Genomic DNA, 13,175 nt, shown 5'->3' on the forward strand with positions numbered 1-13,175 from the left:
ACTTGTGAGGTGTACCTCGCGCTAGTCTCTCTATGAACGGGCTGTCGTTGGGGCTCGCGTGCCGATTTCCCGTTCTCAGTGAGCGCGACGCCGCGCTCGGCTAGTGAAAGCGGTATACAGCACTTAGCCGTTTGAAGCTACGACACTTGCCCAGCTACATTACTATACTCCAGATGCATCGCGCGTAATTCTCATTGGACATGTATACATGGGCTTGGCATGATCGATAAAGTGCTTGAAATCAAGGGAAACTCCAGTGTTGATGTTGCTTCTCTAGGAAGGATGAATCGCATTGACTGGGTGCTTACTTGGGATGCTCTTCAGACATTGGACATCTTTGATGGGCGTCTCCGCTGTTGCCAACTAAGTCGGTTAATCATAGGTCTCTTCGTACTCCTCCTGGTACTCTGCTTGCGCCTCCTCCATCTCCTTGCGCTTCTCGTACAAACTCTCCCGATCACTGCTGGAAACTGAAGATCCAGATCGAGTCTCGTCTGGTAGTGGAGCATTGTCATCAAAACCAGGTTGGTAACCTCCTGACGAGCCTCCATATCCACCATCCCCGTGGGGAGCTTCGCGTGCCTGCTCCGCTGCTCTCTCCTTCTCTTTCTCCTCGTCGGAGTCCTCGGCTAGACGTGATTGTTAGCACCTTCGGTAAGTGTTCTTTGGCATCATAATACTTACTCATTTCATGAGCGATAAAGGCGCCACCAATACCGCCAAGAGCCAGACCTGCTGCAGCTCCCAACAAAGCATTCCCATGACCTTCCTTCTTCGGCTTTTGATCCCCGGAGAAGTATTCGGCTGCCCGAGTATCGTGACCGGGGTTGAAGGAGTCGGTCGAAGGAGGGATCGAAGGCATGTTGCCGCCATAGCTAGATTGCTGAGGTGGTGGGTAAGCACCATACTGGCCCGAAGGAGTCGAGGCTGGCAGATCCCATTGGGTACGGCCTGTAGCTTGTTCGATGTAGTAGGCCCGGCCACGGTTGTGATCGAACTGTGTTGTCCAACCAGGGGGTAGTTGAGGGGGTGGGCCTGGCGGAGGGGCACCGTTTTGTCCGCACTGGGGCTGGCCATACTGCTGCTGGCCATATTGTTGTTGGCCATACTGTTGCTGACCGTAAGGTGCTGGTGGTTGTTGGTAAGGTTGACCGGGAGGAGGGGTTGCTCCGTATTGATTGTGTGGGGGTTGACCGTAAGGTGCTGATTGCTGGTATGACTGGCCTCCCTGAGGTGAGTAGCCCTGGTGAGACTGATAGGAACCGGCACCTGGCGGAGGGTATTGCTGGCCACCTTGGTAGGGTGCTTCGTTGGGATAACCTCGAGATGCTACATGGTATCAGCAGAAAGCAATAGTACTTCATAGCTAAATCCACAGGCCAAAGGTAGGATAGAGGTTAAGTCCGAGCTCGTTCTATCAGGTACTCACCTTCGCCGGGACTCGTTCCCTGAGGCTGATCATCGCCATCGACCATATCCTTGATTTTCTTGAAGAAAGACATATTGAAAGCAGTGTTTGATCACAATAGACAGGGCAGAAATGGAAAGTGGAAGTGAAGTGACAGGGACTGTTCTATTATATGTACCCTGTTGCTCCTGCAAGGCTTAGATCTATAGGAGGCACTTACTGCGGGCGTCCAGGCGCCAGTTCGTGGCATGCACGAACGATCTCCACTATCGCCAAGTGGCAGATGAGCAACTCACATGGGATCCTATGGCTCATCAAATGATGCAACTTGTGCGAATATCAATCGCTATACCTCCGTACATTGGTGAGATATGCAGTATGCCGGCGGTATTCGGGTCTTGGCGTCATGCCGCGCCAAGAGAAAGATATTGTTCCATCTATGAGACGCAATCACAGCATTGCCCAGGGCATGGTCCCGATCGCTGCTGGATCTGCACTTGGGATATGACCTAGACGTAATGTGCGCTTGCACAATTCGGTGAGTGGCAGACTTTCGTTGTTGATTTGTGAGGGGTGGTCGTCGGACCCTTGAACGCATGCGTGCTTTTGCCCAGAGACTTGTTCCCGACAAGCATGTGGCTGTATTCGGGCGCTTGACTCTCAATAGTAGCACAGTACACTTGTCCAACACATAATCTTGTTTCAAAGAGGGATTGTATATGAATATCGTGATGGCAGTCTATTAATTTAGTGATTCTCGGTTCACGGGTTGTCACATCTCCTGGACATGGTGGCGGGGATGACACACGCTGCGTTCAAGATAGGAAATTGATTCCTACCGACGAGATCTGGTACTGAAACCGCTGGCCGGTGGTCAGGATATCCCTCGATTGTCCAAGAAGTTGAGAGACATTCGTGTTATCATCCATTACCACTGCAGATATGCTCCCGCCTCGTTGATGAAGAACGGATTGAGGTGTGACTCTATGTGTAGTTTTTGCAGTTGGGACAGGTTTTGTGCTCCTCTTCTTGTTACAGGATCAAGCGTCAGACTGCCCTAGAGGATTGACAATCGACTTAGCGCTCCGTTGATTCCTGAGAAGGGAAATCGGACGTATTTGCGGATACCACCACTGGTAACTGTCTAGTCTCTTCTGAGCAATAAGATGCCAGTATACCAATTGTTCCTCTAACCAAAATCTTTCTGCTCGTATGTGGTAAGATATCCTATCCTCACAGCTTGGCTTTGGCTTTGTCCGCTTCGCCTACGCCACGTTTCGAGGACAATGGGGGCAATGCTTTCACGCTCATTTTACTCTGGACGAAAACCCCCTTTCCTTCGGCAAAGACCTTACCCTTGCCGTCTTCCAGCACGCCCTTGACGATACATTTCCTGCCCTTGATTGCAGCGATATGTACACGACAGAGCGCCAAGCAGGGCGTGCTCACGGGGGCTTTGAAGTCAATGTTCAGATTGACTGTAGCATCTGCCTTGTGCGCTTGAGTGGCCCAGATACCCATGCATTGGTCAATGATGAGAGACACCAGACCACCATGGGCACGCCCTGTCATGCCATCAAGGCCCTGGCCAAGCGAGTACATCATGTTCATCTCAACTGGAAAGTAACGGTTTTCGGGCATGGGTAGTGTCACAATGTAGGCAGAGCGAATGGTGCGGTCGGTCCATAGTGTCTCGGAGAACATGCTGTTGTTGCAGTACTCGTAGAGCGGAGGCGGTGGTCGCCGATTCGGTGACACTGGGAAAGATGCATCTGGGTGGGAAAGAAGAGCGCGCGACCATTCCTCCTTTTGGAACTCGGTGATATCTTCCGGTCGAACGGGCTCGTTGACTCCCGGGTAGGTGGTTTCGCCTGCCATTGTGCTTATGAAGACAAGGACACAGTATTGTCTCTTGTGTATGTCGTGCTCGAGAAGCACCAAGAAACTTTTTACTAATTCTTTCTATGGATTGAACGACTGGCTCGAGGAAATCTGCTGGTTTACGGTTGGCCTTTGATCTTGCTTCGAATTATACAGAAAGAAGATGGCCTAATTTTGGAGAAGTGAAAGGTGCGAGGATTTATCAAGTTATGAAGGGGACGCTCAGACATAAGATAAGTGCAAGGATCAGCGTCGAAACTATACTACGCGACTCTAACGTCCGAGACTGTTAGGAGGGTATAGCATCTAAATATACCTTTCTGACTCCATATGATTTTCGGAGCGCGAGGGAGCGGAATAACACATATCGTGCACATTTTCATATGATACCGCTCAGAACCACTATACTGTAGGAGTAACAGTGGAGCCTGCCTATCTACGGATGTACTCGTCTTAGTACGCAGCGGAATAGCCTCCTCGGGAGAAGGACAGCTTGCACGGTCGCCCTAATCTCGCCCAAGCCTTTGACTTCGGTGAAATCCACGGAGATGGCATCACAGTAATGCAGCGGGTAGGACCTGCAAGAAGCATGCCATATAAAATATCACGAGGTGACAAGACCCCTATCGAACCAATGACGGATTTTAATACTTTTATGAAACGCGCAGGCCTACCCACTGGTACTGTAGGTTTGCACAAGCTTTTCGAAACTGGCAGACTGGGATCACTGAGGCTTGACCACGAAACGCACTTGTAGCCTGAGAACATGCCGCTCGTTTTCTTTCATCAGGTCCTGCGAGATAAGATTAATATCTTCCCCGGATCACATGGACCTCGGCTCGATTTCTCCCCCGCTTATCCACTTACCTCATCGGGTCAAGCATAACCGCGATAGACTACAAACATTGTGAGATGGCATCCTGCCTAAGTAAGAGTAACTTCAAGGTCGGTAGAGAATCCAACAAAGCCAGTGTCGACCTGGGACGTGGTCTTGTTATCATAGTCATCGCGTCTCCTCGACTTTGTCTCTTACAACATCATAACTCTCCAAGGGCAATTGAGTCTCGTGCTACTCTTGAGCTAGAAGAGTGATATTATCTCATCAGCAATCTATCAACCATGTCGAATACTGTAGAGCAAGATGTGCTTTTCGAGACCCGCGGCAGAATCGCTGTCATTACGCTCAATCTTCCCAAGAAACTCAATGCCATGACTCAAGATCATTACTACAGAGTAGCAGTACTGATGCGGGAAATCGCCGAGCGCGACGACATCACAATCACCATACTGACAGGCAACGGTCGTTTCTTCTCTGCGTAAGTGACACATTTGCGTTGTGTGAAAGGAATATACCTCATACGTGTGCTAATTGAAGAAACCCATAGTGGTGCAGATGTGTCCATCTCGCGCTCGACCCCAGAGAATGAATCCGTGCACCGACATTTCCTCAAGTCATTTGTAGCTAACAACCTCAACATCACGCACGCCTTCTACACACATCCCAAGATCCTTATCACTGCTCTGAATGGTCCCGCGGTGGGTCTGTCAGCGGCATTGACCGCGTTCTCAGACTTCATATATGCCGCTCCGCACGCATTCCTTCTGACTCCCTTCACGTCCCTCGGCCTCGTAGCTGAAGGTGGCGCATCTCGCGCCTTTGTCTCGCGATTAGGCATCTCGAAAGCGAACGAGGCGCTGATTATGTCGAAGAAATTGACCGCTGAGGAATTGGTGGCGTGTGGCTACGTCAACAAAATCTTCGACACCAAACCTAATGAGCATGAGAGATTCTTGAACATGGTGTTGACAGAGGTCGATGATAGATTAGGAGCTCATCTGAATCAGGAGAGTTTGGTTAAGATCAAGGCGTTGATCAGACGGCCTGAGAGAGAGGTCATGGACGCGCAAGGTGTGGCAGAGGTCTTTGCTGGACTGGACAGGTTCGTGCAAGGCATTCCTCAGGAGGAGTTTAGAAAGATCGCAGCTGGCGAGAAGAAGCATAAGCTTTAGGGCGTCTTTATTGTAGATGAACAATTGCGTCGATGGAGAAGACAATTCCGAAGATTTATGCTTTATCACGAGAGCCACACCTTGCAATGAAGCTGAAGTTACAAAGTTTTTGGTATAGTTGGTCATTCTTCTGCTATGTAGGATATGCATTCACTAAGGGTATCTCGAAACAAGCAAAACCACATCGCGTCGTCGACATCTGTCCATGCCCCACCTTCCCTGCGACATTCAATCTGCATCGTGTCTCGAACTCAATACTATGCCCGGCAGCTCACTTTGGCACACATGAGCTCACAACGAAGCTCTGAATCAAGCCTTACCATTTCTGCGTTTGTCCAGCCAACCAATAACCAAAGCGACGTCTTTAGCAATAGCATCTGGAATAGCCTGTTTCTGGACAAACATGGGCAGATTACCTTTGGCGTTACTGGCAGTCGCCATGACCCATTTGACGTGACCGTTGTCCTCCAGCTCGCATCTCTCCACCGAGGTGTACACGCCCATGGTGATGTCTTTCTTCTTCTGCATAGTGTCGCCTTCTTTCTTGTGACGGCCATTCGCGTACAAAGCAGTCTGAACTCTGGATATCTCGATGGGGATCTGTACGATAATAAAGCTGTTGGGCGTGACAGCTGTATTCTTCGCCTTTACCACCAGAACAGAGAATACTCGGTTTGTGAGAGGTGGCGGGATCTTGTGGGCCATTTCAAAGACTGTGGAGCATTAGTAACCTGACCTTACTATACGCTGTCGCGAGTTTGTCAAGGCGTTTCACTCACTACCCATCTCAACTTTCTCCCAACTGCCCACAATGTTTCCCATCTTAGCTAGTTCCTCGTCCCAGCTAAGCACTCGATATGCATCGAATACATCCGGGGTATAGTCCATTTCATGCTGCGAATGATTGTCCAGTAGAGCCTCCTCGAACTCTTCCCAGTCTGCGGTCCCCGCCGCCTTCTCGCTCTTATGGAGACTGCTGCGCACAAACCACGACTCACCGCTTTCCGTCCTCGCCTCGGCCGGCAGTCTTGCAGCCGATATTCTGTGTGCTGCAAGTTGGACTGTTGCCTTGGAAGGAGGAACAGTCTTCTGCGAAGTGCGGACCTTGATGACAGCCGGTATGTAACTTGTCACGAAACTGTTGCCTTCGGAAAGGGTGGAAATTATGAACGATTTGAGGTCAGGCTGGTCCCCAGATGTCTGGTATGGCGCTAGATCTGGGTGTGCTGGTAGCTCAGATGCCGGATATTCGTGCAGGCGCACTTTAGACCCTAGGTCTGGGACTTCTAGTGTTCCGGTTCCCCTTCGAGCTGCCATTGCGAAATCTTTATAAAACTTCTTTCTTGTTTATTCAACGATTTATTTGAGTGGGTCACTCGTGTCTGATAGCATGCACGACGAGGAAGTGTCTGATTGTCTCGAGCGTGAAGTTGTTCAAACGCTTCTGTGGCGAAAGATAAAAGCTCGCGGGGAATAGATGTCTCTGAAAGAAGGACACGTAGGTATGCAAAGTGCTGACAGGATACTGAAGGCCTCTTACAACCGACTACCTGAACTGTATAAAGTGATCATCCATCATCACCATCATCATTATGGCATTAAGTTCAATTTACAGGGTAAGGTGAGGTACGATTTGCTGACGATCTTGTGTAAACAATGGCGTCATAGTAACCCTGGCCACGCGACCACCCTACCTTTGCATACCTTTAAGGTACTTTTGCGACTGGGAGTTGACCTGCAGATTGCTGCCACGACACACTCTGATCTCCTACCAGGTGCAGTCGCATCTATATGGCTATCACCTAGCTTTGTGCTCAGTCTATAAATGGAGCCGTCCCAATATACACAACGGTCCAATATCCGAGGACAATATCGGTCATGTGTTGCCAAGCTCGACTTCTTATCCGAATCTCCGAAAACTCCGAGGTCTCCACCAACAGACAGCTACAAGTACGATAGCTGTGGAAAGGAAGCCACCTGAGACACTTTGCCTAGGTACCTTCTGGTTATCCTCTCTCTAAACCACTACATTGTATCCGCAATGTTGGGGATATTCTCGCGCATATTGCGCTATCTCCGCCTGAAAGCGAATGTCTCGATCCTAAGATTCTTCACCTGGTGGCGCAACGGTATGCCAAAAGCGTTCCCAGATGCTGTCTTGCGTATTCCTTCCAGAGACGCTGGAAGAACAATCAAAGCAAATGTCTACCGACCAACTACCTCTCTAAGACCCTCTCCGGTCCTTGTCAACTTCCACGGAAGCGGCTATGTCTTCTCCTTGCACGGTTCTGATGATACCTTCTGTCGTAAAGTCAGTAATGAAACTTCGTACACTGTTCTCGATATCCAATACAGCCTGGCACCTGAACGTCCGTTCCCAGCCGCCGTCGACGACGGAGAAGACGTTGTGAAATGGGTCCTGCAACAACCAGATGCTTTCGACGCCAGCAGTATCAGTATCGGAGGCTTCAGCGCCGGTGCTGCTTTGTCCCTGGCTCACGCGACCGTGAACTTCCCGAAAGGCACTTTCAAATCTTTGATCTGTTTCTACCCACCCTGTGACCTCAGCGCTAGCCCAGAGGAGCGAGTGGCCAAAGTCCCTGACCCAGACGGCCATCCCATTCCTGCGGCGATAGATCGACTGTTCTCATCTGCTTACGTGCCTCTCGACATCGACCGCAAAGACCCACGAGTCTCGCCTTCTTTCGCGCCCGTGGAGAACGTGCCCGACAACGTCCTGATGATCACATGTGCACGTGACTCGCTGTGTCTCGACGCCGAAGCTGTGGCAGCGAGAATCGAGGAAGCGGGCAAGACGAATGTCGTCAGGCGGAGAATGGCCAAGTGCGACCACGCGTGGGACAAAAATGCTCGTACCCCAGAGGAGGTCGCCGCGAGGGACGAGGCGTATGCTCTGGCTGTGCAGATGCTCAGCGCGTAGACTATTAGATCACAGGTGCTGGGGCATGATATAACCATCATACAGTATGAATCTCTTGCTGTGCTATAAACCCGCAGCCACAAAAAACAGACCACCCCTGACACAAATGCTTTCCCTACACACACCTTGACCCCCAAAGAAATGCTCATAAATCCCAATATCGCGATCCGGCAAAAGAAGAAAACGAAGCCCAAGAGATGACCAAAAACAAAATATTGATTCCGATGCGGGGAATTGAACCCCGGCCTTGCCGGATCTTCTTGCGGTGTAGCAATGAGAGCGGCAAATCCTAGCCACTAGACCACATCGGATTGCTGTGATTGTTCAAGCATCACTGTAATATGTAGCAACATCGTGAAGCCAAATGACTAAAGGATAGATGGTGAGGTATCAAGACTGGTCCTACGATGTCTCCCTGATGGTAGTTGAGGCATGAATTGTAGAACATGAGAGTGTAAGATACACTACTGTTCAAATCACGAGATGCATCAAGATATGGATCTTACTTCAAGGAGACAAATCAGTAACTCGAGGGGGAGGATGGTGGATTAATCCATCTATAGACCATTACGATAATGCCCCTGCATCCACATCTTCCAAGTTCATCCACATTTTTGTTTGCTCATCTTCTATCGTCTATACAGTGCGCACCATCACTTCGTAATCTCTTTTCATAATCATTCATGGCGTGTGTGTAACATGGCACTCTGGCTCACGCAGCGTCTGGCTAGGCTGCTGCGCGAACGATTCGCAGTCTGCTGTTGGGCCACCTCCGCGCACCAGGCACCGCTGCTGATGTGCCCCGGAGAGGCGGGACATTCTGGGGAGTCATGGTAGGGAGAGCGGATATCCTGCTAGCAGTGGTCGCACTCTGAACATCAGGAGCGGTGTCAGAAGAGTCTCCGATAGCTGTTTCCACGTCCCAAGCCTCTGATGGCGCGGTGAGAGCATGTGGCTCATGCCTTGGCCACGCCGCTGGGTAGTTCAGAGTCCAAGTAGGCACGGTCATACCTTCCGTCACCACAAGGCGTAGGAAAGAGGGTAGACGGTATGTCAGTCCTTCTTCATCTTCTTGCTCTTCCATGGGCTCCACGGGAGGTGTGTGATAAGGTGGATATGGTTGTCCCATGGGGTGCCGTGGGTCGATTTTGCTCCAGTAGACGGTGATGGATCCATTGAAGCACCCTGCTATCTCCTGTAGATTACCAGCGAAATACTGGAACTTCTCCCATTGCCCGCTAGTGATCTCGGCACCCGTCAAAACCCCTTGAGCGGTGTATGAGTGGTATACGATGCGCAGGACGACCTTGGATCTGAAACGAGCCACCGAAAATCGAGGCGTCGGAGCGCCGAGCTCTGCCTTTCGTGGAATGTGGCCTGAGATCAGGGCCACTTTCTCGATCATTGCATCGTAAAAATGGCGAAACAGGCTGAACCGCTCGACTTGGATGCGCTGGCGTTTGCCTGTCCTTGCGAAGCCGGCTGGATAGAAGACGTCCACGCTGTCGTCCTCTCGACTGCAAAGGACATGGCAGAATGGCCTTATGCCAGCTCGTAACTGTCTATGATCGAGGCATCTGCATACTGACAAAGGGAAAGGCTCCGCCATGGAGGGATATGGTGCCTTGTCCCTGCGACGCTCAGAAGATGCAGCAAGATAGCTCTCATAGTCGAAGCTCTTGATGATGGTGCCATCCGGTAATACTACTTCGTCTGACTTCAACTCACGATCCGGACTAGCGCCAATCTCTGTATGCTTTGCCCTGTGCTTCTCACAGCAGCGTGGGCCTCGATTTGTCCCACTCATGTTGGACCGAGTATCATGATGATATGTGTCATGTCTCGAACAGTGCCGAGCGATGTTTATACGGTTTCCCAGAAAAGCTCATTGTACACGGAGAAGGATGTTCACTTCACCGTCCAGGAGAGACGGTCATCAGCAGCCACTCATACGAAGTGCAATTCATGGAAAGAATGCTTATTGCACGTCCAGACTCCTGCTACGAACTTTGAGACAATAGTTGTTCGTCCGGCTGCTGATCCCGTGCTGACTTCGTGCTGCCGTAGGCGACTCGGAGGAGGCTCAAAAAAGTCTTAGTTGTGGGTTGCTCATAGTCATTGTCGCAATGGCCATTTTGAGCAGGGTCAGCTGGATTAGAAGGCTTGTATTCGTCTTGGCTCGTCTGCTAGACCATTAACCAGACCGGCTCTGATGACCATCATGAGCTCTGAGGCTATGTTCATATTGCTAGGTGTCGAGATTAGGCGAAGTTGTTGCGGCAAATGGTCTTCGCCTTTGTGATAGGCTTCGAGCTAGACGTGGAATTGTTGAAGGCGGCGAAGGTGGCGAATGTCAGGCTTGAGAGATCAACATGACTTTCATCGACCTCTTGCCGTCCGAGCCAGGCAGCTCGTGCAGTCAGAGGCAAGTTGTCCCGAGTCTCGATAGACGACATGGTAGAGCTTGACGGCTTCCAGACACTTGGTCTCACAGAGCAATTGATGCAGTCCTACCTCTCTTGCTGGCTAGGATGTCGAACTTGTCCACAGCCATTAGCATTATTGTTCGGTGAACGAAATGTCGATATGTTGATAGGCTAAAAAATTGCAGATGGCGAGCATCACAGGACAGGAGCACTGTACATTGCAGGGGCAGGCAATGAGAGTATATAAGACAATCGCAGGGAAAGGCCAGTTGGTCTGGACTCATGAGTCGAGTCCGAAACCTTCATAGGATACGTGTTACAGCTGCAGTTGAGTCTGCTAGGTAACGTCTTCGGGTGCAACGCCCCAGATAGGTTGGGTCCAACGCGTGTGGTCAGCTCAATTCAGGAGGACGGTGAAGGGGACACCAATTTGAGCTCATACAGCCTAAAATTCAAAGATATTGCTCGGGTAAGCATTTGTTGAATGATGCTTTTACCTGAGCAAATGCACTGAGTGTCACCAAAGACAGCTGCAGTTACAAATAATAGCCACATGAACTAGACTCGCTTCCGTTTGATCGGAATTGCACTGTAGAGCAGTATTGGCGATTGAAATAGTATGAGTAACATGAGCAGAAAGGTGGTAAAGCAGTCGGTTTTAGGCGCAGAAGCACGAAAATTGCGGTTACATGTTCGGTGAATAATTACTTTCTTTGGCAGGAGCTCTATTCGGACAGGATAGAGTTCCTGCCAATTTGCAACACGACACCGACACCGCCGGATTATATCAACGTCTACTCATCCAAAGTCTGACTTCGCTAAAACATCTCGGTCTTTGCTTGCACTTGTGGGCCGTATTGCTCTCATCGAGACTATCACATCGTGTGTAGTTCTGATCACTTATTACAATCCAAAAAGACAAATCGGTCGGCGAATGCCAAGATGTCGAGATCGGAGCGGAGATGTTGGGAGTCCGAAAGCGCAACTACTTTTTCCTGGAGCGATAACAATCCAAAAGATCCGCTATTCGCCTCGAGTCTTTGATCTTCTTGTCCTGCATCTTTTTCAGTTCAAGCACAAGAGCTCCAGACCCTAGTCTTTCCCTTCATCCACTGTGTTTATAAAAGTTTTTGGGTTCTTGTCTAGTTTTATACCCTGTCTCGTATTCTCTATAGCAGGCGTCCCGGAGCTCTCAAGCAAAGAAAAAGATAAGTCGCGAAAATGGTCGCCATTGCACCCTCTTCCGCGTCCAAGGACTACAAGAGAGAGTCGACGGCAGCAAGAGTCCTCGGTGCCGGTAAGCTTATGCTGTCCGTCACTCAAAACTGACCGCGACAAAAGTTTAATCATGTGTAACAGGTTCCGCCGGTATTGCTGAGCTCGCCGTCTTCCACCCCGTTGACACCATCGCTAAGCGATTGATGAGCAACCAGGGAAAGGTGCGTCTTATTCTCTTGCATTATCATCACTGTCGAGTTGAGCGCCACGCTGACAATTTCTCTTTCACGTGCAGATCACATCCGCGTCGGAGCTCAACCAAGTCATCTTCAGAAAGACCGCCGACGCCTCGGTCGGCACTCGCTTCTTCTCCCTCTTCCCTGGTCTCGGCTACGCAGCGGCATACAAGGTCCTCCAGCGAGTGTACAAGTACGGTGGTCAGCCTTTCGTTCGCGAATACCTCGCCAAGAACCACGGTGATGCTTTCGACCGCTCTTTCGGCAAGGGCAATGGCAAGACCATCATGCACGCCACTGCTGGTTCCATCATCGGTATCGGAGAGATCGTCCTCCTTCCTCTCGACGTCCTGAAGATCAAGAGACAAACAAACCCCGAGGCCTTCCGTGGCCGTGGTCTTTTCAAAATCATCGCAGACGAGGGTTTCGGTCTCTACAGAGGCTGGGGCTGGACCGCTGCCCGTAACGCTCCTGGTTCTTTCGCAGTATGTCCTTCTCCTAATATCTACTCGTTGCAATGTGCGATGGATGCTGACTTTCTGTTTTTCCTAGCTCTTCGGAGGATCTGCCGCAGCCAAGGAGTACCTTTACAAACTCACCGACTACAGCACCGCTTCCTGGTCCCAGAACTTTGTCGCCTCCATCGCTGGTGCCTCTGCCTCTCTCGTTGTCTCTGCTCCTCTTGACGTGGTCAAGACCCGTATCCAAAACCGCAACTTCGAGGCTAAGGAGTCTGGTTTCCGAATCGTCTCAAAGATGGCCAAGAACGAGGGCCTCACCTCTTTCTTCAAGGGTCTCACTCCCAAGCTCCTCATGACTGGCCCCAAGCTTGTCTTCTCGTTCTGGCTCGCTCAGACTCTTATCCCAGCCTTCAACAAGGTCTTGTAGGATCGTCGCTCAACAATTGCGATGTAACGGACGGACAGCATGACCGGGGATTTTATGTCGGCTTTATGACTTACTCCAGACATTCGAAGCTTTGCTTCACGAATTGGCAACAAAAGGCCGTGTAATTTTATTTAGAGCGGGTTTGGCGCATTGGGTGATGGAAACAA

General features: G+C 50.5%; 5 protein-coding genes across 5 annotated transcripts; 3 read left to right on the forward strand and 2 right to left on the reverse strand.

Annotated features, from left to right (window-relative positions):
- Positions 1-372: 372 nt before the first annotated feature.
- Positions 373-1,502, reverse strand: AAFC00_005157 (uncharacterized protein; the record flags this gene model as incomplete). The annotated part of the gene is made up of 3 exons (XM_069344902.1): positions 373-629; positions 685-1,329; positions 1,430-1,502. The coding sequence occupies 3 exons, from the start codon at positions 1,500-1,502 to the stop codon at positions 373-375; spliced, it is 975 nt and encodes a 324-aa protein (XP_069202731.1).
- A 2,906-nt stretch (positions 1,503-4,408) lies between these two features.
- AAFC00_005158 (uncharacterized protein) lies at positions 4,409-5,299 on the forward strand (the record flags this gene model as incomplete). The annotated part of the gene is made up of 2 exons (XM_069344903.1): positions 4,409-4,605; positions 4,675-5,299. 2 exons carry the CDS (start codon positions 4,409-4,411, stop codon positions 5,297-5,299), a joined length of 822 nt encoding a protein of 273 aa, XP_069202732.1.
- Positions 5,300-5,608: 309 nt separating this feature from the next.
- Positions 5,609-6,616, reverse strand: AAFC00_005159 (uncharacterized protein; the record flags this gene model as incomplete). The annotated part of the gene is made up of 2 exons (XM_069344905.1): positions 5,609-6,012; positions 6,079-6,616. The coding sequence occupies 2 exons, from the start codon at positions 6,614-6,616 to the stop codon at positions 5,609-5,611; spliced, it is 942 nt and encodes a 313-aa protein (XP_069202733.1).
- Positions 6,617-7,340: 724 nt separating this feature from the next.
- On the forward strand, positions 7,341-8,240 carry AAFC00_005160 (uncharacterized protein; the record flags this gene model as incomplete). The annotated part of the gene is made up of 1 exon (XM_069344906.1): positions 7,341-8,240. One exon carries the CDS (start codon positions 7,341-7,343, stop codon positions 8,238-8,240), a length of 900 nt encoding a protein of 299 aa, XP_069202734.1.
- Positions 8,241-11,887: 3,647 nt separating this feature from the next.
- On the forward strand, positions 11,888-13,008 carry AAFC00_005161 (uncharacterized protein; the record flags this gene model as incomplete). Its single annotated transcript, XM_069344907.1, has 4 exons — positions 11,888-11,963; positions 12,026-12,105; positions 12,180-12,605; positions 12,673-13,008. 4 exons carry the CDS (start codon positions 11,888-11,890, stop codon positions 13,006-13,008), a joined length of 918 nt encoding a protein of 305 aa, XP_069202735.1.
- Positions 13,009-13,175: the final 167 nt, after the last annotated feature.

The sequence above is a fragment of the Neodothiora populina genome (assembly GCF_041146345.1).
Source record: "Neodothiora populina strain CPC 39397 chromosome Unknown canker_contig_5, whole genome shotgun sequence".
Taxonomy (NCBI): domain Eukaryota; kingdom Fungi; phylum Ascomycota; class Dothideomycetes; order Dothideales; family Dothioraceae; genus Neodothiora; species Neodothiora populina.